This window comes from Monopterus albus, unplaced genomic scaffold (assembly GCF_001952655.1).
Source record: "Monopterus albus unplaced genomic scaffold, M_albus_1.0 scaffold212.1, whole genome shotgun sequence".
Classification (NCBI taxonomy): Eukaryota; Metazoa; Chordata; class Actinopteri; order Synbranchiformes; family Synbranchidae; genus Monopterus; species Monopterus albus.
Genome location: NW_018128092.1, coordinates 731,545 through 755,316, shown reverse-complemented (window position 1 = coordinate 755,316; position 23,772 = coordinate 731,545). Strand labels below are relative to the sequence as shown.

The following is a 23,772-nucleotide window of genomic DNA, read 5'->3' as shown; positions in this document are numbered from 1 at the left end:
TTGTCTGGTTAGTCTGTTGAAGGAAAAGAAGACTTTGTACCCAAATGTTTCAATAGAGAATATTGTTCAAAAACAAGACCAGTCAGTCTTCCTATACTCACTTTGAAGTAGCAACACTCCAAATTCTGGCTTTTGTCAGTGTTCAGCCCAGTCAGGTGTTCACAGGCAGAGGGACCAGAGAAAGAATCAGCTATTTAAAGACAAGTAGAGGCAGGACAACTCCCACATGGGGAGGACATGCATATTCATGAGGTTGCTTGCAATCCAGCTACTTTCTGGAGATTAGGGCATGGGTTTCCAGCACAAGATGTTAATATTCCCTGAAGGGGACACTGTGCATGTGACATCACATGAAGTCGCAATGACTGGTTTGTTTTTGCTATGTGCTTATTTCCACGCGCGCTGAGTCCAATCACAGCGTGCCAGCAGTGGAGAATCTCATTTATTTGTTGCCAGACACTGTTTGACAACTGTATGGTGACGCATGGAAAACACTTTATTGAATACCAATAAGGTTCACTTAAGATAAGCTTCTAGTATAGACAGCCTCCCCCAGTTCGCGCCGTCCCGAGCTGCTCTGACTCACATACACCATCTGACCGTGGAGCCGACGCAGTGAGGGACCACAGGGGTGCACGTCTGAGCTCTCTGCCCTTTGACCTTGTTCCCTACAGGAGAAGAGGGCAAGTCAGGCAAGCGCGTTGTGAAATGCGTCTGATCTTTGCCACAGACAGAGCTGCCATCAGCACTCAGCAAAATGACAACGTCAGGAGACGTCTGCGTGGTGACTCAACATCTGCAGAACAGATGCAAACACGCTGGGCTCCAAAGCAGATAATGTACAGCTTGATTCTCAGCCATGCTGGTGTCATGGCAGGGTGGTCTGGTGGTTGTTCCAGAACTTTGGTCTGAAATGAATTAATTGAAGGATGGATTTGTATTTTTACTAACATTCTCATCTATCAAAGCAGCCTAGAGCCCCAGCTTTGTGGCTGCCATGTGTTACATACATGGACATGAGAGTCCCAGAGCTGGGGCCATGTGTGCATATAGGTCTGTATGTACGACCAGGAAAAGCGTTAAGTGTGGCACGCACAACGTGACGCAGTGAACAATTAAAAATCTCACCTCCATATCCACGCGCTTGTGCATGTTGGCCCACAGAATCATTTACCCACAGACACACCTCCAAAATGTTAACATGCACAACTGCAGGCCTCTGAAAGTGCGTGGCGTTACTCGTGGACAGACGTGACCAGGTAGATGTGACCAAATATATGGCCGTGTGCACAGAGTTTCATCAGTGTTACTGGCGGAATTGTGTTTCACATTGCGCCATAACCTTCACTGGCGCCAGTGGTTACTGCGAGTGACACGCGGTGCACGAATCAGAATGAGCTCCCTGCCGTGCGCACACGTTCCCTCTGAAGAAATAAGGTAGCGCACGGTGTCAGCACATTACAGAAAAAAATCCGAAACGCCAAGCTACGTATGCTCTAATAACATTTTGTACAGCAGCCAAGAACCCGAGGTCAGATAAAAGTCCGTTCAGCCAAAGTGAAATGTCCTGCAGGCCTAATGTCTGACACAGTGACTTGTCCAAAGATAAATGGTCTACAGATACTGACAGTCTGGGGACAGGGGACTAGATGATTCTCTTTACTTTTCCTGTTAGAAGATGTGCAGAACATAAAGTAGTTACTGTTTAAGGATTTAACACCTGGAGCTGTCACTTTATTGCTGTTCACAGATTTCAAATAATTTGCTAAGCATGACAGATGGTGTAGAAATTCTTATTTCATGTTTGAAAGTTTCAAAGTCAGAAGAATAAAAAAAAACTCAACCTGATGAACCATCTCTATTTAATGACATGCTGGGCATGGAGAAGACGAGGATAGTCTATGTGTTCTGACCAGTTTCTCTCCAAGCCCTTGCTCTTAGACTCAAACAGAACAAAGAATCCGTCCTCAGACACACATCATTCACATATGCACACAAGTCATGATGATTATCTATCATCAGGTCAACATTTCATGTTGTCCCACACTTTGGTTTAAAACCAAATACCTACTCAACTAATAATATTTCCATCGACTTCAGCTGATGGTTATAGTCTTCATCACCCGTGACCAGCTGATAGCAGTACCTTAGTGAAGAAGGTCAATGGTAACAGAAGAGTTATCAGCATTGTGCTTTTCTTAACTGTGGTAACAGATTGTATTATAAAATACCCATAATTGCAAAATAAGCATATCTTACTGTGTCAAGACTCTTTTGATAGATTACTGCAGGACACTTGAACTTTTGCTGAGCAGTGATGATGAAATGCTAAATTCAAGAATAACCTTTCCCCCTGTTTTGGAGCGCAGACTTTGTACAAACTGCTGGAATCATCTCTGTGAACACTGTGAGTGCGGATTCAGGGCATTTATGTTTGCTACTGTGGGAAAAGGTTGAGGCTGTTTGGAAACCTTTGCCCCATATTCCTGTCCTCTTCTGAATGGCCAGACGGTCTCTGCACCGGGCTGCACCAAGTCAGCCACGTTGTGTCGAGTGGGTGAGGAGTTTTTATGTCATGTGTTCACATGAAAACTCTTTCAGCAGTGTGTAAAGCTCACACAGAGAGAAGTTAAAATTCATCACACATGGTGATTTGGGCTTATTGGTGACTTTTAAAAGCAGAACAATGGATGTAGAATCTTTTCTTTTTTTAATATGTTTAAATCAAATGATATAAATTCAATTCAGTTCTATTTGGCATATATTTAATTTGTGACTTGTGTTTTTGTTCTTTCAAGAGAAATGCAAGAGAGCCAAGACAAGTACTACGACACCAGCAGACTTTATGCACAAGCACGCAGCAACAGCTTAATACAGATCATAACAATAACTGTTGAATGCATCGGTACAAAGCCACATACAGCTGAAGAGACAAAAAGCAGACTGCCCAGAATGAGCCACTTACAGTAAGTGAATATAAACAGCATTTTATATTCTAACAAGAGCTTTTAAGTGTCAAGTTATAGATATACGTGTGGCATTTAATGTTCATGATGTGTCGCATATAGACTTTTATTAAGTACATGGCTCTTTAGATCATTACCTTTAAATGAAGCAAATACTTTAGAAAACATGAAACAGAACAATGAACACGAGAAAGGTCATGAAAATAAGAGACAAGCTGTTTATGCTTATGTTCTATTGTCCTTACACTGGCTATACGACAATGCTCTATACGTGATGAAGTACAACAATGCGTCTTACTGCTCTGTAAATATTCCCTTTCATGACACGTAGCCACAGCTCTACAAGCCAGGACTCTTAACCTGTTGCTCCATGAGTGAGATGGACACTCAGGTGGAGCTGAGCAGCATCGTCTTCTCTTCAATACTGTCCTGCTAGCTGAAGTCTACCCTGTGCATGTGGATTGAAATGAGTCTGGTCCATCTGAACATGTGAGCTTTGTGTGCGTGTGTGGCTGTCGGGATGCTTCAGAGACACTCTTCCCAAAACAAAATGTCCCCCAGGCTGTGTGGACCTCACAGACCACTCAGGTCCCTCAGACGTTTAGCCACTTCTTCTTCTCTGCACCCAGGGAGCAACTGACACAAAACAGCTGCATGCTGAGTCAGCACAGCAATACTGACCTGCAGAGGGCACAAACACACACATTTGTCTGCAATAGGTCACAACCAAAAATGAGATCTAAATGTTTTCTTCATATATCCCCATGGTCACATTCAGCACACACATGGTTGTGACCAAAAGCCTGCACTGATACTGTTGGACACACTAGAACTAAAACACTTTACTTCAGCTCCCCCGTTTAATCTTTATAAGCTGTAAACAGTAGAAACATTTAACTGTATATACTGTAACACACTATAATGCAGCTGTTTGTTGGTATGAGAACATTAAATGTTAATATGCAATTATAGCTTCTCGGATGAAGACATATTTGAAATGATTATAAGTGAGTTTTACTATATTGTCTTTCATGATCTGTTTAGACACCAGCCTCCACTTATGGAAGCCCACAGGAGTCCGAGCTGCTGTACACTGATAGACGCTTACATCTGCTTAAAACTTACTTCTACACTACCTTCTTAAATTAAAGCTTATAAATGCTAAGTAATAGCACATAAAGCTTGTACGTCTGCACGTGATATGCAGAAGCTTTACTTGAACCTACCACGTGAAATGCTTCTTTTCATGTAAAACCTCATGCAGCCTTCACATGACTGAGCAAACTCCAGTCTGCACAGTCTTGCCGTTACGGATTTTACCATACCTGGAGAGAAACAGAAAGGTTGAGTCACCAGTCAGTCCGGCTGCGGTGCCACAAAGTCAGAATTCAGAGCATCAGGTGACACTGATACGCACCCATTCAGATTGGCGGGCTCAGAGTGGAAGACGTGCTTGCTCTGCTCAGCTATAGTGGGCGTGTGGTGTGGGCCACACCGGCTGTGGCTGGCCTTCAGTGAGTGGTAATGGCTCTTCGGCTCAACGGGGCTGGTGGGCAGGGACATGTGATTTTTCTCGTTTTCGTTGCCTTTGACTTCAGCTGCCTTGGGGCCAAGCTTGTCTGGATCGAGATGTTTGCAGTTTGCTGTTGGAGAGGACAAGTCGACCACCTTGATATCTGGGATGGTGGGCTGTCTCAGGGGGAGCTGGGAGTGGGCTTTCTGCAGCCTCTTCATGTGGTTGACAGCTACAGCGGCGTTGAATGCTTGCTGTAACATGATCAAGAGATTTGAGAGCCGTGTAGACCACACACTGCTTCACCATACCTGCTTATCCATGTCTGAGAGGCAGCTCTGACACTATACTTTACATCACATCTGAGCACACACTACATGTATGTTTCAGACTAATGTTTTCTAATTTACTTTGACAGTAAAAGTACATCAGCCATCAGTGGCCTTAATCACAGAACAATATCTTATTTAACTGTCCTGATTTAGGAAGGATTTAAGTTGGCACCCGATTAATCTACTGTAAACTGTGGGTCCTTAATGAGCTAACTGTGTCTAGCCGAGATATCAGCAAGGACTGACCTTCCACTTGGATTTAGCAAAGTTCTTTTGGATCTGAACGCTGACAGAGTAGTAGATGTCCTGGCTCCGGGCCGTCTGTCCGATAATCCTGGATGAGACAGCACAGAATGCTTGCATTTATCTCAAGGTAAAGTTTGTCCTCTGTCCATGTGCATGGACACACTCTAACCTCATGTACTACACACCCACTGTATGTTTATCATGAATCGCACCAGGAGTCTGCAGTCTCAGTACAATGTAAATAATCTAAGGATTATGTGCTGAATAGTAAAAATCTATACTAACTTTGCAAATTCCTAGAATCTCAAGACATGAAAATTCATTCTGAATTGTTACATTTACTTCAGTACAGCCCAGAGGAACATTTCTACAGTGAAAATTAATGAATCATGGTCTGATTCTTCTCAACTAATGCAACTGTATTACAGGAAATAATTTCCTCATATCATCAAATGAGGTTAGGAATAAAAAAAGATAAAATAATTCAACATTTTAATGGTTAAAGTCAACATATCATAACCAACACTTGAATAAAAAACCTCCCTCAACACGAGGATGGCGACTCACCAGGGATGTCTGAGCGCTTGCTCTGTGGTGTAGCGCATGTTGGGATTCTTCTGCATCATGTTACGTATGAAATCTTTAGCTGCAGGTCAAAAAATGACACATTAGCGCTCTGTGTAGCGGGATTACGTTAGCGGCACCTTACATCTGTGCTGATGCTCAGTGTGATTACCAGATTCTGAAATGTCGTCCCAGAAGGGCGAATCAAACTCATACTGGGCCTTCATGATCTTGGAGAAGAGTCGTGTCTCACTTTCTTCATAAAAGGGAGGATATCCACAGAGTCTGCAACGGCAGCACAAGCATTTATCACATTTAGAAATGTTCCAAGATTTGCCTGCACTAACAATAGTAGGGTATGAATATGTGGTATGAATAGCAGGTGCCCACTAGGTGGTGCTATGGCTCAATCACTGCATTATTATTTTGTATTTACATAGCTCTGTCATACCAACCACAAACATACCCACCAGTGGCTTTTAATTTGAAAATCCTACAACTTTATGAAGAAAAATGGAGCAGATTCCTGGCAGGCTGATCTGAGTTACAGTTCTTCTGTCCAGTGTGTATGTCTATCTACTGATGTAGTTCATACTCACAGTATGTATGTGATGACTCCAGTAGACCAGCAGTCTACTGCCTTGCTGTAGGGCTTCTGTGCCAAAACCTCAGGAGCTGAGATTTTAAAAAGGGAAAGCTGGGTCAGTGAGTGCAGAGAAATGTAAGCATAAACATTGCATATCTGAGCCCCCAACTCCATAAGTGTCAGTACATCGTTCATTAGACAGACACCCTACCTACATATCCTGGAGTGCCACAGGCAGTCGACATGATACCGTTGTCAACCATCTTTGAGAGGCCAAAGTCGCTGATCATGATCTTGGAGCTGTCGTCCTGGCTGTAGCACAGGATGTTCTCTGGCTAACAGAGAGGAGGCAAACAGAGAGGAGAGCTGGTCACACACTCATGTCCTCAGTGAAGAACTCCTCACAGTGTTACTTCACCTGTGATGGAATTAACTCACATTTACTTTTAAATAGAAGTATCAATGCTTTAAATGAAGACGCACCATTAAAAGTAAAACCTTTGCAGTACAAGTTGTATCTACTTACAGATACAGGTTTAATAATGAGATTTAAACTTAAAGCAACAGTTCAAAATTTTGGGAAGTACATTTATATGCTTCCATGCCGAGAGTTAGACAAGGGTAAACACCACACAGCAGCAGAAGCTAAAGCCAGCAGACAGTTAGCTTAGCATAAAGCCTGGAAACGGGGAAACAGGTCTGGCTCTGCCAAATGATAACAAATCCTGGATGAGAAAAAGATCCAGCACGTAACCACAACTTACTATCTTTATACATTAGCTTTTGCACAGATAAAACAACTGAAATATAATGTGTTTATCGGTGTGTTTTGGAGGTGCTCAGTGGTGGATTTTGTGACCTTTGGACAAACCTTTATACGCCAAGCTAAATTATCCAACAAACAAAAATGAGAGTGGTGTTGATCTCATCTGGTACTCAGGAAGCATGCTTCCCAAAATAGTGAACAATTTCTTTAAGCATTACATGTGTGAATTACACTGGCAAAGCTGAAGCATACCATATCTGTGATGTAACAGAGAAAACATAAATATTTAAACATTTAATATAATATCTGATATTGTGGCTATGTTTCAGCCTTCATAAATGTGTTTTTGATTATGATGTTCATACCTTGAGGTCACGATGCACTATGCCGTTCTGGTGCAGGTAGTGGACAGCCTGCAGCACCTGCTGGATGACCCTGCTGGCATCCTTCTCTGAGTACACCCCCCGGTCCAGTATGCGGTCAAAGAGCTCACCACCAGAAACACTGGTAAGAAGAAATTGCTACCATTGAAATTTAATCTTAAAGGTGCAGTATGTGAGATTTAGTGTCATCTAGTGGTGACGTTGTAGATTACAACAACAACAACATGGGGACCCGCTCCGAAGTAAATATCAAAGGCTCATTCTAAGCAAAAGAAAATACGATTCTTATTTTCTAATGATTACACATTAATGAAAACATAATGATGCATACTATAAACCATTTCTGCCAATAAATCCTTCTATATCTTAGAAACTGTGCCTTTAAATCCCATTTGATTAGCTAACCTGACCATCTTAATAATAACTGGAAAACTCACAGCTGCATGACGAGGTAGTAGTGGGTCCGACTTTCATAGAAGTCCTCCATCCCCACAACATTCTCGTGTTTGATTCTGTTCAGGGAAATAACAAGATACCTTCATTATGTTGTCAGAATACCAGAAGCAGCAGACCAATAGGACTCCTTCCACGCTGGCTACTGACAGAATATGATGCTTCACATGAGAATCACCTTCTCAACACAGCAATCTCATTTTCCAGACTGAGGTCCCTCTTCTGTTTCTTCTTCACACACTTCATGGCAAACGTTTTCCCCGTCTTCTTCTCCTTCACCATGTAAACCTCTGAGAAGGCCCCTCTGTCAATTAACACACAAACACACATTGATAATGAGCTGCAGACGATGCTGTCAATCACTGATTGCTTTGAAACACCACAGGGAAAGGAAACAGGTCTCACACAGTAAGAGGAAATACTCATCGCCTCATATTAGAACTGTTAATCAAACATGACTAACAGAATCTGGGCTTCTTGAGGGACTTTTGCTGCTTCCGTTTCTCATTTTTGCCTGTTTATCGGTAGAGATCATTTATTTACCAACTAGTTTTTATGTGGTGGTCTCCCTTAGTTTTCAGCTACTGCCTACTGTACTTATGTGGCATAACAAGTTGGCTGCTAAGATGTTGGAGCATCAAAATTAAAGTTCTGAAAGTCTCTGAAAGCAGTAGAGATAAAAAGCTGGTAAATTTGCTTGGCTAAGACTAGCTGTGGAATATGGTCACTGTTTGGTTCATGCAAATTTTACATGTTGTTTTTCAGCATCAAAATGTTAATAAGGTAAAAGGGGGTATGAAAGAGTCTGATTTTTATCTTTGACCAAATGCTGTTCAAAAGTCTGGGGTCTCCTCTACTTTTCTTATTAGCATAATAAGAAAAATAATAACGGCCAAACACACTTTCATTCAACAACAGAGATGGGACAGACAGCACTGCTGCAGATGCTCCCACAAATGTGTTGTAGGTTGCTTGGCTCTGACTCTGTAAAGTCTGGACACTGTGCCGCCGTCCATCATTTGAAGCCGACTGTCTTCCACATGGTTTGAAGGTGGTTTGGGGTCATTATCCTACTACAGGATGAAACCCTGAAAATGTCTGACTTTCTACGTTAAAACACTTTCTCAAATAAACAAAAACAATTACAAAACAAATAACCTGTAGGACCATATGTCTAGACTTCATTTACTTCCACTGCTGCAGAAAAGAGGTCCGTTAACCTTTTACTTAATCCCTGAAAAAGGTACGTTTTTTTGTTTTACTTTTTAGCTTTGTAACATTTAAGGTTATTGATCAAACTTGGACTACATGTCAAAATAAAAAGTGGAAAACCACAAACCGTTGACCAGCAGTGTAGTTACTGCATTTTGCACTGGCAGGCAGGATGTGCTAGCCTAGCTGCTTCCCTGTCTCCAAGCTTTATGCTACGCTACGCTATCCAGCTGGTGTATAGCTTCATATTTAGTTTACAGCCATGAGAGGGGTTTCAGTCATCTTATCTAAATCTCAACATGAAAGCAGGACATAAACGTTCTTTTATTCAAAGCCCATGGAGTCCTCACTTACAATTCAATCCCAGCTTCATTACGACTTCTACGACGTTTTTTATAGTAGTGTGTAATTATTAATGTTATTTCTCACTGAATTGCATCACACAGAAATGGAAACTTCTCAGAACGTATCAGAATTAAAATAGACACAGCAAAAAATTAGCAATATCAAGGGGTTCAATTAAGATCCACCAAAGATCTCTGTGGCCTAACACTCTACAGTCAGAGGCTTATTATTCCCTGTGCCGCTCTGGGTCCAATCTATCTTCAGCGCTGCCTGGGAATAGTTGTTCTACCAGATGGATTAGGCCCTTTATCCCTGACGCAGTGGAAACAGTGACAGGCTCTAGAGACAAAGGTCAGGAACTGAGCATGTGCAACAGGGGCCTTGGGAACATCAAGCTCCTGCCTTCAGCACGGCTCAGGTGGATAGCACACCTTCTTTCTGAAGACATTGACCTTGGAGCAGGAAGGGATGAAGACCACCACAAACAGCCACTGGGGAACACAGTTTGATCTGTAGCTGCTTAATCCCATTTTGCATGTTTGCTACTGTACATGCTTAGTTTCTGGATTAACACACACACACACACACACACACACACACACACACACACACACAGTCTAATTGCAGCTCAGGGAGGCAGACAGGAACAAACTGCTCCCACAGCGTCATCACAGCACTTCACAGCCCACTGCTCAACTGATTTCCCGCTGGTTAACCAGGCTCATTTCCTTTCAGGGATCTCCTTGAGGCTCTTTGTCCAAGAGCCGAGCTTTCAAAGCAGTGGCCAAGAGTCCCGGTGCTACGTTTGATCCTACGCTCTTTTGACCAGCATGTTAAAGGCATGACAGAGCCGGTCCTTTCCACCTGTGTAAAATAACTACAATTCAGTCTTTTCTATCCACAGTAGATGGAGACTAATTCACACCTTTGTGTCATCCAGACTCGATTATTGTACCGTTTTGTTCTGAGGCCTGCCACGTACTAAAAGTCTTCAGATGGTTCAGAATGCTGCGGCTAGAATGTTAACAAATTCCAGAAAATTCAGCCACATTACACAAAGTTTATTAACCCTCCATTAGCTCATGCTCCTCCACACCCGTCTTATCTGATACTGTCTTCCAGGCTGTCCACTCACAGAATGCAGACTCCTGTCTGTTATAACGAAGCCTGCCGACATCAGGCCAGACCTAAAACTCATCTGAACACTGTTACCTTTCAACTAGTGGCTTTGTCCTGATTCTTCATGCCTTATATTTGCTACTATAGTCCCCGTTGCCAGGCAGAGGGGATCACTGCAAACCTTTTGAAAATCACTGCTTCTCTCTAACTCTGTTTGTTTGTTCCCTTGACCATGAAGCTGTGTGCCTCTCTCTCTCTGTCACACAGCTTCTCTGTGCTGGATCATCGACCGTCCTGGGACCTCACTCTCCTCTGGCTGTTGGTCCCTTGTTCAGACATCTGGATCTGGATCCTCGTCTTTCAGGTGTCCCATCTTCTTATTTATTCCTTGTTCCCTAATTTTGTTTAGGTCCTGTTCTTTTCCCCATTCCCTTTGTCCTTTCTCTCTCTCTGTGTTTAGATGTGTGAATGATGTATTTGGATTTTGCCTCTTGTGTGGTTGTGTATTCTGTCCTCCTGTGTGGTTCAGGTCTATTGGAGGCACCTGGAAGTTGGCTCATCCTCCAGGATCATGTATCTTTACACAGCATTTTATATATGTTTAGAATGCACAAACTTTGCCATTCTGATCGTCCATACGTTAAATCTGTTATGCTGATTTATTCTATACACACTCCTCCGTTGTTCTTCTTGAGGTTTCTACGTTTACGTTCCAGACCTTACTATTATTATTATTATTATTATTATTCTATAGGAAAAACCCAACAGCCCCCACTGAGAGGCACTTGGTGACAACGGGGAGGAAAAACTCCCTTTAACGGAAGAAACCTCCGACAGACCCCAGCGCTTGGTGGGTGGCCTTCTGCCTCAGTGAATGCCAGACAGCACCCTTTATACAAAAAGACAAAGGGCAACCAGAAATCACCGACGTGCTAATTGAAGCGCACATTTACAAACTTAAAACTCAGGCTACTGACTGACATGAACTGGAGTTTGTCTTACCCCTGAAGAGACTGTGTCCTGATTGCTAGGAGGCCATTAGGATGTTGTTTATGTGTGAAGAGGTCCACTGGGAAAGGCTGGGGGTTTTTATTGTGATGGAAAACAGGAAGACAAACACACAGTAACAGTAACCTGCCTTTGTTTCTCTCCTTTGGCTCCTTAATGTTGTCACAACCTGTACAGCAGCATTCTGATACTGACTGTCAGTGTTTTACATGATATAAACAGATATAAACATATCGTCCTACAAGGCTTCACTCACTGTTATTTCAAATTGTTTGGTGAAATTAAGATAATTGCTGCTGACTACCTGGAGCACACACACTAGATCATGTGCTATGCTCAGGAGGGCCTGGCCTCCTTCACGGTCCAATTACAGCTGATGTGTTGAGCTGAAACTTCTCGTAGCTTCTCCAGCCCTCAGCACAGAGTCGGCCTGGCTTCTAGAAACTCGCTGGTAACACTAACAACACTCACCTGCTCACACCTTTATGCACTTCTTGCTTTCCAGCCACCTGCTTAATACTCAGCTCTGCTATAAGAACAGCTGATTATTAAGGCTGACCTCACATAAATGAGGTCAGCGCAGGAGCCTGTAAAGCTCAGTGTGTGAACAGCGTACGTGACATTCTACAGTCACACCAGGTCCACGGCATTACAAGCCAAACACTTCCACTAAACGCCCACAGATGAAAAATATTCCCAAAGCTATTGAGAAAAACAGGGGAATAAGCCTACGGATTTCTTAGGACTCAACCAGGACTTGTTACATTGAGTTAAATACACTTACGATCCCAACTCCTCCATGAAGTCAAAAATCTCCTGGATGTTCTCAGTGTTCTTCTTCCACACGTAGCTGGCCTCTTGACGACCCATTTCTGCAGGCGTCTCAGCAACGATTTCTTTCATAATTAAGGAGGGAAAAAAAGAGACATAAGAAGAGAGTCCACTTAACAACGAGGTTCCCCAGTTTTCCTAGCAGTAATAACCACAGCTCAGTGTCCAGACGCCTCCGTCATTATAAACACAAAATGCTTAAGCTTATTGCAGAGTCATAAGAAAGTAGTTATGGTGTGTCTGCTGTGCTGCTCAGTAATCTGTGTTGTATGTAGCACACAGGAAGGCTCACAGCGGCACCACATGGCCCACAACAATCAGCAGGTATCCTACTGTATGGTGCAGACCAATAATTAGAAAATCATCAAAACTGTCATCAAAGTTTAAATTTATTGAAGCTGCTTCCTGCACAGCTCTGCTGATGCTACTCTGTTCTTTCCTTAAGCAGAATAGTTGTCTTTACTCAAATGATGATAATCTAAAATCCCATCACAGGAAAGGTCCTGAGCAGGATTAGGAACACTTGAAATGAGCAGGTTACCTAATTTAGTTTCCTTCCTTACTCTTATATAAGGGATTTGTAACTCTTGGAGCCTTGACTTTGTCACAGGTAAAAATACTGTTGAAGAGCCTTAACACCTTACTTTAAACGCAGAACTTTCACAAAAGGGGCCTGTTGAAAGTATAAACCCCTAACTACTCACAAATAAAAATCTTCAGGGTCTGGTTGAGGGTCTGACATCTCCCGCATGCAGCAAAGGCTGCCGCGCCTTTCACTCCCGCGTCCACGTAGAAACGCTCTTTTACCGCCTCACTGTGTTTTTATGAAGCAGGTCAGATCAGCACTTTATAAACAGAATCGGACAAACTGGGGGATGTGTTCAAAACCACAAACAGCACGGCAAAACTAACTTGCACTGTCAGGACCAGCAGCGGCATAAAAGATCGCAGCATCATCCTCTACGCGCCCCACTCTGCCACACGTTTGTACCGTGACACAGAAACACATGTCAATGCGAGGGTGATAACAATAACAAACGACGTGACCGACAGCAAACGGGCTGCCCTGATAGTAATCGTCGATGCATGCGACCACCGCGCATCCCCTTCTCTCTGTCCTCATTGTCACCAGAGGAGCCAAGTTGGCTGCGCCATCCGCGGAAAGACTGCTCTGCGGCAAAAGGCGACTGATCTGATATAGGGATCAAGGCTGAGCCACACAGCTCTCACGGCAATGCTCATCAGATAAAAGCAGCTTCGGACTCATAAAAGGGTTTACGACCCCGAATGTTAACTTGGAACATTAAACACCAATTTACGCGCAGAATACAAATCTGGCAACACAGTAACGCTGCAGCGCTACACATGAAAAACACTGGTTTCACTCATCCACATCTAAGCAACAGGCCTGCGAGAGGTTCATTGAGCAGCACACGGGCTGCAGCTTACCTAGACACTCTGCGCTGCAGCAGGTCCGCTCGTCCCGGTCTGGACAGATCACTTTGTCTGGGACCTGACAAATACCTGTTGTCAAGTCGGAGATTGCATCCATGGAGGGAGTCGAGGGGAGGGGCTGACAGTCCGTCAGGTGCTCATTGAGACTTTAGAGGCAGAGATTTCAGCTCCGCGTGCGGCTGCAGCAGCCTGTTAGTCACCTGTCCACACAGCTGCAGCTTCAGCCTGTAGTAAACGGTGCGTCGTGGGTAGCGCAGAGCAGGGTTTCCAAAACAGCACGATTCATTCAAAAACTGTAAACGCGCACGCGCAGGCACGTGCACACCAGCTTTTCAGCACTAAGTGAACTACTATTTTGAAATGCATAGCTTAATTAAAGTTTATTAATGATCTAACAAGGATTCGAACATGGCTCAACCATTTATTGCATCATAAATTAAATCTCCTTATGAAGGAGGCATCATTAGGAAGTGGAAGCAGTACTCCCTTTACTCAAGTAAAAGTAGCAATACAACTGTGTACAAATACTGTTACAAGTCCTGCATTCGAAATGTTACTTAAGTAAAAGTACAAAAGTATTAGCATCAAAACATACTTGAAGTGCTAAAAGTACTCACTATGCAAAAAGATATATATCATATTGTATTATGATTACTGATGGGGGTGGGGGGGGGATGAAAAGTGACTAGTAACTGATGTTATAAAATACATGTGGAGGAGTAAAAAGTACAATATTTGCCTTAAAGATGTGGTGAAGCCAAAGTATGAAGTAACAGAAAATGAAAACACTCAAGTACAGATACATCAAAATTGTACTTATGTACTTGATCCAAGTATTTGAGTGAATGTACTTAGTACTTTCCACCACTGGCCACAGTCTTGATAAATGTGTTTGGACAGTTGATTTCACATCACTGGGATGGTTTTAGCACCTGCTATGTGGCAGCATTAGGCTGTACATGCTTCAGTACACTGCGTCTTCAGAGGCAACCTTTAAGACTCTTATGTATTAATCTGCGTCAGATGCTTATTCCACCTGTCTGTCACATAAGGAGCCATGCAAGGTCACGTTGTTAACACAGCTGATCTTACTGCACACAAAATCCACATCTCTCCAGTTAAAAGAGACGGCCCAGCTACATGTCTGCCATTTTAGGCTGCAGAGAGGCGACCCAGTGTGTCTCTGTCAAGGCTCTGGCTGCAGCCCACCTGAGTTTTAGGCATGTGATGTAAATGGAAACAGAGAATATGAATAGTTGCCAGTAACAGGGTTGTTAAATTTGTCTTTTGCTGGAGTTGAAGAATATTCCAACCTGTTTTCAGTGCGGCCAACTTGTTTTGATAAATCAAGTTAAATTTTTTGAAATGACAGTGTAGTAGCCATTATTGGCTTCACATTTTTATGCATTACATATGACTCCATATTCAGTTAAGCAGGTTGATATTTTGCACTCTACTTTGGTAAAGTTGAACCTTTCAAAGCAAAGGGTCTGGGTACTTTTCCCACCTCAGTACATTATAGGCCTACTGCAGTACACGTTGTCTCTAGGGACTGATAAAGCACCGACACCAGGTCCGACTCATGGAAACTTACATCATCATCATCAAGCTCACGAAAGAAACAACAGGATCAGTTGGAACTTTCTAACCACTGCCCTGGGATTATCCAAGACTCCAGCTTCAGCTGTGTCTTTAAAGTGATGTAAAACAAAGCTGTCGCCCCTGGAGGGAAACAACCGCCATCACCTCAGCCTCTTAACCTCTACTGCTACTAAATTACTGGTCAATGGGATCACGCTAAAGGGATCAGGTAAACTTTGGATGCCTTATACAACAGGTCAGTTACTGAAATGGGTTCAGGGCTGAAGTGAAGCAGCTCTCACATAAAGACAATTATACTCACCACATCTTCAGACCTTCAATAAAGGATTCAGCTTTAAATCCACTAAAAAAAAAAAGACCCATGTGTGATATGTCAACACAACAGATATTATATAAGGAAATCACTGCTCAGATTTTTTTATATACAATACACATTATACGCATGTGGCCAGTCTGCTGTAATTATATGTGACTACTCACCTTTACGCTTCATTTGAGAACATCCGTGGTTTCCTTTGTAGGTAAGGTCTGATAAATAACTACAGTTAGCAAACATGAATTTCTAAAACAAAGGCTTTTTCGGATGTTAATAACCACTGTTCTATTTGGATGCTTTGCTGGTGTCCACATATTTAGCTTTTTCTTGTTTGGCATTTGAAGGGCTTCTATTTATGTCCAGAACAGTTGACTAGCAATCCAGTGAGAGAGGTGTGCGCCCTAGAGGTTGGAAGTGAGAATAGCAGGGTCGCAGTGGAGCCATACTGATCTGCTCCCAAGTCAGTGTGGTTGTGTTTCCACAGCACTGTAAAAATCACTGTTTATCTGCTGCATTTTGTTCACATGGGGACGGTGTGCCACAGCACTGGACACATAACTCATGGTGTTGGTGTGGTGTTGGTGTGGTGTTACTAGTGTGTAGCATGGAGTGCTTGGTGCTAGGCTTTATTTTAACCCTCCATCAGGAGGCCACATAACAGACTCCATTTTCTGCAATGAAATCACAGATAAAAGGCGAATGCTGAATGGAAGGATGTTACCTCGGCGCAACATTTAAACCACTGGAACAGGTCTGTTGAAGGCGGAGCTCGGCCACACTCAGAAGCAGGGCCGGCTGAGCCTGAGTCAACCCCTGCTACTAGATACAGATGGAAACGGAGGCCAAACCGTCCAACCCGTCCCCACCCGGCTTGATTAAAGCTGGATGAACCACAATGATGGGAAATCAACAATCACATACAGAGGGCCAAGGTTATGGGAACACATGTCCACTCCAGTAACATCCAAAACACCTGGGGACACCGGGTTTCACTTCTGAGGACTTCAGAGTGTTATAAAAACATAAAAAGTAAGGCATCAAAGTGCATGGTCTTTATTTGATATACGGTGAAGTGCTCTCCAGACGGCACAAAAGAGCAGCAGAACAATGACTCTATAAGGCCCTGCTTCACTAACAGCAAACTGGTCTTTCTCTTGATTTTGGCTGTTCTGCTGCCACATGGAACACCTGAAAATGATAACTGATGGCATGTATAAACAGACAAACCAGCCCCGTTTAGCTTCTTTATCACTGACCCCAAGTCCTGTGTTCATATAATACAGCAGCTGACTGTTGAAGGTCGTCAGTGAAAACCTTAACTCTGCTGCTAAGAGGACTGAACAACCAACCCCTGAGTTTAATTATACAACATGATCCCAGGAAAGAACGGGGTGAGATGCAGGAAGTGCTACTGACATTCAGAAATAACAAGTGGATCAGAAAAACGAATGAAACAAATGAATGGGAATTCTACTGTAATAATTCTGTTAGCTACTATCAACATGTTTCTTGAAATACCAAACATATATGTACTGTATGTTATGCTTGTGCACAAAAGCACTTATTCGTGATTAGAAGTAAATCAACATGAACACTCAACTGTTCTCCAAAACACCACTGTCCTCTTTCCAAATTCGCTCTCCGTCTTCAGGCTCCACATCCGCTGTAGGTGTCCCGCCACTGTCGTTGTAGGTTGGCTACACTTGAGTTGCTTGTTCTGACAAGTCGCTGGCTGGGTGACGATTCTCTGCTGTGTGGTAGTGGTTCAACAGTGCAACTGACTTTAACAACACTTTTCCATATGTGCTCTGTTGCTGAGATCACAGCAGGCATGGCATCGACTTGTAGCTTCAGATCTTTCAGGCTTACGTCTTCCTCTTGGGGAGCGAACTGCAACTTGTATTCATTCAGCCTCTGGCCCATACAGCCGGACTCTTATACTGAGGGGCCACTTGTGGTGGGTTACCCTCTGCAACGATGTTGAATCATCTTTGGCTTTGCAAAAGTTTAATGCCGCAAGTCTCACACACAGTAGCTGCGATAGCATCTACTGTGCAGTACATACAGGTTCATGCTGAGTATGTGTGTGCAGGACAGCCTTACAACCAGTGAACCTGAGCTCCTGCCTTCGAGTGCCGTTTGGCCTCCATGATGCAGAAGGCCTCTTGCTCCTCGCTCATCTCCTTCAGCCTCTTCTCTTCCAGGAATGACACCAGGGAGTCCCTCATCTGCACCACCTCGATCATCTGTTCAAGGATCCGCTCTTCTTCTGCCTGTTGCTCTGGCGTCTTGTCTGCCAGACAAACACACATGCACACTGTAAAGTGGCTCTAATCAACATGTTACATGGATCTGTGAATACGAGCCTGTGCTTGAAGAGATGACTAATTTTAAAAAACACACTATAAATGGACTAGAAGACACAGGCCATGCAATATTAAGGCTATAAACAATCCATAATGTAAGGAGCACAGTTACAATTGTACCCCTACATTCAAAACAAATAACAGATGATGAGACAAATACATACCTAGTCCTTGTGAATTCCATAAATGAATACTGATTTATATTAAAGGACATATGTTTGGTTGCTCTCTTTAAACAGAAGTAAAACCAACAGTCCTGTTCAAGAAACTGAACTACAGAAGTTTCTGTGTCCATGTACACACCATTTAGCTCCATGTATTTCCTGAGCTCCAACTCCAACATTGTCTGCTGGTCTTCGAGTTCCAGCTGACGAGACCTGAGAAAAAAACCAAACACCCGTGATGGACCTTCAGGCTGCCATGACACAACTACTCTGCACAGAGGCTGTGTTGTTCCACCACTGTGTGTGTAGTCAGTCAGTTCCCGTCCACACATATAACACACTGTCAAGAGAACGCTAAGCTAACAGCCGGCGACGTAACCCTAACTGTAGTCATGTTGGCCAATCGGAAGCCTGAAAAAAGGTTTTACTGGTTCAGCTGGTGTTTGTGCAATGGATCAGTGTTTCTATGTTGTGGGTTTGTCGCCGAGTGTAGCAGTGACCTCTATAGCACATTCCAACGACTCTGCTCCTAAACATAGTGGGCGATGTGTAAGTATGTTAAGCTAGCAATGTTACTACCATCACTAATTGGGCTACGTCCACCATTGCATAATATCGCCTCATAACATGGATCTATTTTATTATGGAAATTGATAACAGGGCGCACACGCTGATGTGACAAGCCAGAACCTCTGCTTTCCCTTTCTAAACATCAACAGTGAAAACAGAGTTTCTGAACAGCTTCATCCCGGAGGGAGTTTTTTTTTTTAAAGCTCTGTTTTCAGTAACCTAAAATGCAGTTTGTGTGTGGATAAAAGGCCAAAATGCACAAAAAGCTGTTTTAAAAAGTACATATGCACGTGTAGACAAGGCCTTACTGTGCGTATCACAGTTTTAATTTACAAGCGAGCCAGGAAAGGTGCACACTTACGCCACCATGAGGTCAGACTCCTCAGAAACCAACGCATTCTTCTCATGGACGAGTTGGATCCACTGCTCGATCGCATCAGGAGAACCACTGCTGCCTGGAAGTGGAAAAACACAGTGGTCGAGTATCTGTGTGTAATGATATGTTGGCGTGTAAAATGTAACAGGAAGAGACGTTTGTGTGGAAATTCTGGATACAGTGTTGTGGAACAAGATGTATGTGCTACATATGACACCATATCCATGTGTGCGTGTCTGAAGAGAAACTATAATCCCTCGGACTAACATGCATTTTTCAAAGATTGCTGGAGGCTATTCCCTGTGAGTACGGCGGATATTCCCTGTGAGTACGGCGGATATTCCCTGTGAGTACGGCGGATATTCCCTGTGAGTACGACGGACTTACAGAATTCAAAGATTACCATTTCAACCCCTTTAATATAAACGACTGTTCTCTTGTTGGCTCTTGTTGCCCTGTTACTCAGTTGAGGACAGCTGACTCTAGGAATAGTCTTGGTGGTTCCAAACATCTTCCATCTCTGTCCTCCTTGAACCCCTCACATTTAGAAATGGTTTTCAACCATAACCCTGATCCATGCCTCACCACAGTGGAGGTCTACAGAGAGTTCCTTGGACTTTATCAGGGCTCCCACTCTTTTCAAGAAATAATGTTCCAGAACGTTTCCAACGACATGTCCTGTCCTGCCAAATAGGGATCACGTCCTAGATCACTTTAAAACATTCAGTATGTTTGAATTTGTGATACTTTATCTGTTAAACCAGTGCTTGGATGCTTTATGACAAATTGATTATTAACGGAAGCCACATTCTCTCAAACCCACACCTGCAGATGTTCAGTCCCTAATGTATAATTGTTAGTGTCCTACAAAAAATGTGTAGCTTTTATTTTCTCTTCTCTCTCTCCACACTTTATAGAGCACAAGTAAAAAAAATAATCTGACTTGACTCTGGCACAATTAGCAGATTTCTAAACTATGTTCAGTCAGTTCAGCCACAGGAGGCTCTAATCAAGACATGTCAAGAATAATTAAAGCAAACACCTGACCACAGTTTGGAATGACAGCGTCTGAATATGTTTGTACATGAAAGATTTCAGCTTCCAATTTTTAATACATTTGCTAAAATATCTAAACTAATGTTTCCACTTTGTCGTGGGTTTGGGTTGTTGAGTGTAGAAAATGATAATAGCCTCAATTTAAACTTAAATCCATAACTCCATAAAGTGTGCAGAATCTAGGGGTCTGAACACTTTTAGATGTCACTGTACAAACTGTGCATACTGTATATTTTTAGAACAGTATTTTTAGCACTGATCTTATGGAAACACCTGGTGTTTATTTCCAAAATAAACTGCAAAGCAGTGACTAAAGTCAACAACTGCCCTCATGTTCTGGAACCTTTGACTGCATGGGAACAACTCTGTGTGAAAATCAGTTTCAACTGTATTTAATAGGAAAAAAAAATCTTTAAACAAAGAAAAACAAAACGCACAAAACAAAACATGAGATTTTATTATATCGGAAATTTAAAAAACCATGGCTCTGCTGTCTGTTGGCTTCTTACCTGCCTCTCCTCGCAGAGTTCGCTCCAGCACTACACCTTTGTCCTCCAGTTCCTTGAAGGTCACCTCGATCTCCTCCAGTCTCCTCTGGATGGACTGTGACCCACACAAGAAGGTATAGTAAACAGAATGACTGATCAAATCAAGTCAGACCCACATTTGTTCTACGACAGCAGCTCAAAGTATTCACACACACACCACCTGTCTATATTGTAGTTTCCGTTGTTAGTGTTTGCCATTCCCACACAGTATTACAGGTTTATTAGTATGACAGATGACAGATACTGTGATCCATCATTACCATTTGCCACTTTACATTACAGACATCATCCTTGCTGTTTATTGTTCACTCTCCTGTGACCTGTTGCCTCTGTGTGGAAAACCATTCCTGCAATGTGCAACATGAAATCAGACCACAGTTGCTCAGAGCATGATGAAAGAAAAGGGCTAATGATCAACCAGCTTCTTTATGTAAACAACGTGACTTAGGGTTTTTATTACATGCACTGTCAACTGACACATCAGTTGCTCTTATCTTGTATTTCTGACAAAGTACCATAGCTGCTTGAGGAGCGCACACCGCCCCCAGAGCGCTGAGGCCTGCAACATAAAACCACACTTGCTGTTGCCATGGTAACCACAGGTGTCACCAAATCAACCAGGACTCACATCGTAAGGATAAGAACAGCAAATATTACTGCAAGACATAACCTCAGTGTGTTGACAGATTTACAGTAAAAGCAATAAACTGTATGTTCAAATACAGTAGAACTTCACAGGTTCATGGAATAAAGCTGGAAAATCCACTGACCAGCCAATCATGGTTGAGCTTCATGACAGAGACACTGACCTGTGCTTTGCGCAGTCGCTGTAATTCACTCATCTTGGCTCGCCGCTCCAGTGTCCTCATCTTCATCAGCTCCAGCTTCTCAGCCTCAACAGGGTCTGGTGGCACATTCTGAAACTGCAGGTAATAAGTCATTACTGCGAGTGTACCGCTGGTCAAAATGTAGCAGCTCACTATCATGCAGAATGAAAACATCGGCTCCATTGTTCTCCTTACTTTCTCATCATATAAGTCAATGTCTTGTTCAAACATATCCTCCTCCTCGTCGTCGTCATCTCCATCGACACCCTCTTCTGAGGCACTGTTAACATGTCTGAATGTTGTTTCTGTGGTAAAAATGCAACACAAGTGTCATAAAACACCCAGACTGACTCAAAAACACCCGGGAACATTGTTTCCACTGCAACCCTTTTTCTCCATTACAAACCAAAGGAGAGTGTGGAACGTACCCAAACTCTCTGGTTGGTTGTTGAGGACACTGAGCCTGGTGTCTCTGCTGATCCTTGGGGAAGACAGATTCCAGGGGGAAAACTTGGATCGTATTCTGGTCTGCCCGCTTGGCATCTCTTTTTTCTTGAAGCAGCGCCGGATCCTTCTCTCCCGGATGTGACTAGCGGTGCTCCCACTCCAGTAGCCCTCCTCTTCTTGCCCATCTAAGCCCTCTGTTTTAGAAGGGCCTGGACCCCCTGCTGTTGCCGAGGATGAGGAGCAGGATGAGGATCCACCGGGGGTCTCTGAGTCCGAGTCTGCACTGAAGCTCTGAAGATTCACCAGTTGGCTTTTCTCCTCGTCGGTCAGCTGAAGCTTCCGCAGTGACTGCTTAGGACGAGAGTCTGGTGCTGCCTTGCAGATCTCTTTTGTAGGTTTTTGCTCAGTTGAAGGGTTTAAAAGCTGGATTGTGCGAGGTTTTGCTATTGGAGGAGAGGGCTGAGGGCTGGGCTTAGTCTGTTGAAAGTGACGGGGCTTTGGGACTGGGCAGGGCACTGCGGGAGAAGGTTCCTCTGTCTCGCCTTCAGTGGGTGCTGCTACCTCAGTTTTAGGTGGAGGGCCTGTGGGAGTTTCTGATGTATGTGGGCCTTGGGACTCTTCTTTGGATTCAAGAACATGCTGGTCCTGTCCATCAGGTTTCTGTGACATTGTGGGTGAAGAGGGAGCATTGTCCAAAGTGTGTTCATACTCTTCATCTGATGGAGATGGTGTATAACCATCACTGGAGGTCTCTTCATTTGCCCCTTGGTGAATTCCTCCATTTTCCTAAGTAGAGAAAGAGCACAGACAAATACTGCAAATGCAAAAAATAGCACAGATTAGTGGTGACTGATCAGCTCATCAAGGCTGGATTCCCCCAAAGCACAGTACCTGGTTGTTCTGACTGCTTGAGGCTGGTGTGTCTGCTGCATGTGATGTGTTGCTGGTTAACCAGCGGATTAACGACCCATGATGTTATTGTAGGAGCTACGCTACCTGTTAGAATTAATTTCTCTACTCTGGGATTGTTTGTGGTCGTGTTGGGGAAGACGCAGGGACCACCAGTTGGATTTACCGACCTTGGAGCTACTTGAAAAGGAGTGATGTTTCCACTACTCGGTGGGACTTAACGGTGAGTTTATAAAAATCACACGTTGCGTGTCTGTTAATGCCTTGTTTCTGTAACGCTAGAGAGAATTGTTATAAGGCTGGAGAAGTTACTATGTCTGCATTATGGCAGTGAAAACATGGGGTTTCTCAGTTACCTGCTTTGTTTAGTGTTACACATCTCTTACCGCTGTTTACCTTCCTATGGAGGAACTTTCACATTAATTAATGCTGTTGCAGTTTGTTGTGCTGTCTCTCTGGTTTTATGGTAAATGGACTGTATTTATATAGCGCATTTTTGCACTGGCCAAAGCGCTTTACAGGACATCATACACCATTCACACACATTCACACGTCACATATCATTCTGAAACAATAACAGACTATTTGGAGTTATGAGGGGTGCAAAGCTAATCCAGGTACCCAAGATTAAACATTAAATGGCTGGAAATGAGTAAAATGAGCAGCCATGGGCTCTTTAAATCACACAGATCCTCTGTGTGATTTATGTGCTGCTAAGTTTTGACTGGCCAGCTGTCAACTGATCACCACCTGGTGGTGAGCTGGATCCGATGGCGGGGGAGGAAGCTGGACAGACTCGGCAGCACCCAAAG

The 23,772-nt window shown here is 43.4% G+C and overlaps 2 protein-coding genes and 1 long non-coding RNA gene across 8 annotated transcripts in view; all 3 read right to left on the bottom strand.

The window, feature by feature from the left end:
* Positions 1 to 3: 3 nt before the first annotated feature.
* Positions 4 to 1,476, bottom strand: LOC109971006 (uncharacterized). The gene is made up of 3 exons (XR_002276478.1): positions 1,129 to 1,476; positions 102 to 190; positions 4 to 13 (listed from the first exon to the last, which is right to left on the bottom strand). It is a non-coding gene; the product is annotated as an uncharacterized LOC109971006 (long non-coding RNA).
* A 1,347-nt stretch (positions 1,477 to 2,823) lies between these two features.
* camk1gb (calcium/calmodulin-dependent protein kinase IGb) lies at positions 2,824 to 14,066 on the bottom strand. Of its 2 annotated transcripts, none has more exons than XM_020618939.1 (13): positions 13,774 to 14,066; positions 12,278 to 12,389; positions 7,988 to 8,113; positions 7,794 to 7,868; positions 7,339 to 7,477; positions 6,419 to 6,542; positions 6,221 to 6,296; positions 5,794 to 5,906; positions 5,625 to 5,703; positions 5,058 to 5,145; positions 4,384 to 4,733; positions 4,193 to 4,291; positions 2,824 to 3,647 (listed from the first exon to the last, which is right to left on the bottom strand). In XM_020618939.1, exons 1-12 carry the CDS (start codon positions 13,874 to 13,876, stop codon positions 4,234 to 4,236), a joined length of 1,443 nt encoding a protein of 480 aa, XP_020474595.1. In that variant the 5' UTR covers positions 13,877 to 14,066; the 3' UTR covers positions 2,824 to 3,647; positions 4,193 to 4,233. The 2 variants fall into 2 exon arrangements, with proteins under 2 accessions (XP_020474595.1, XP_020474596.1); XM_020618940.1 differs by lacking the exon at positions 13,774 to 14,066 and adding an exon at positions 13,029 to 13,460.
* A 2,600-nt stretch (positions 14,067 to 16,666) lies between these two features.
* mical1 (microtubule associated monooxygenase, calponin and LIM domain containing 1) overlaps positions 16,667 to 23,772 on the bottom strand; it is a 23,647-nt gene continuing 16,541 nt past the window's right edge. For 3 of the 5 annotated variants that reach the window (XM_020618987.1, XM_020618988.1, XM_020618989.1), the window contains exons 19-25: positions 22,033 to 22,837; positions 21,800 to 21,909; positions 21,587 to 21,700; positions 20,739 to 20,832; positions 19,159 to 19,252; positions 18,367 to 18,440; positions 16,669 to 17,990 (exon numbers count right to left, since the gene is read on the bottom strand). In XM_020618987.1, the coding sequence (XP_020474643.1) occupies positions 17,797 to 17,990; positions 18,367 to 18,440; positions 19,159 to 19,252; positions 20,739 to 20,832; positions 21,587 to 21,700; positions 21,800 to 21,909; positions 22,033 to 22,837 (1,485 nt within the window). In that variant the 3' untranslated portion in view covers positions 16,669 to 17,796. Of the gene's footprint in view, positions 17,991 to 18,366; positions 18,441 to 19,158; positions 19,253 to 20,738; positions 20,833 to 21,586; positions 21,701 to 21,799; positions 21,910 to 22,032; positions 22,838 to 23,772 lie in introns of all 5 variants that reach the window. The other 2 variants (XM_020618991.1, XM_020618990.1) reach the window with 2 other exon arrangements.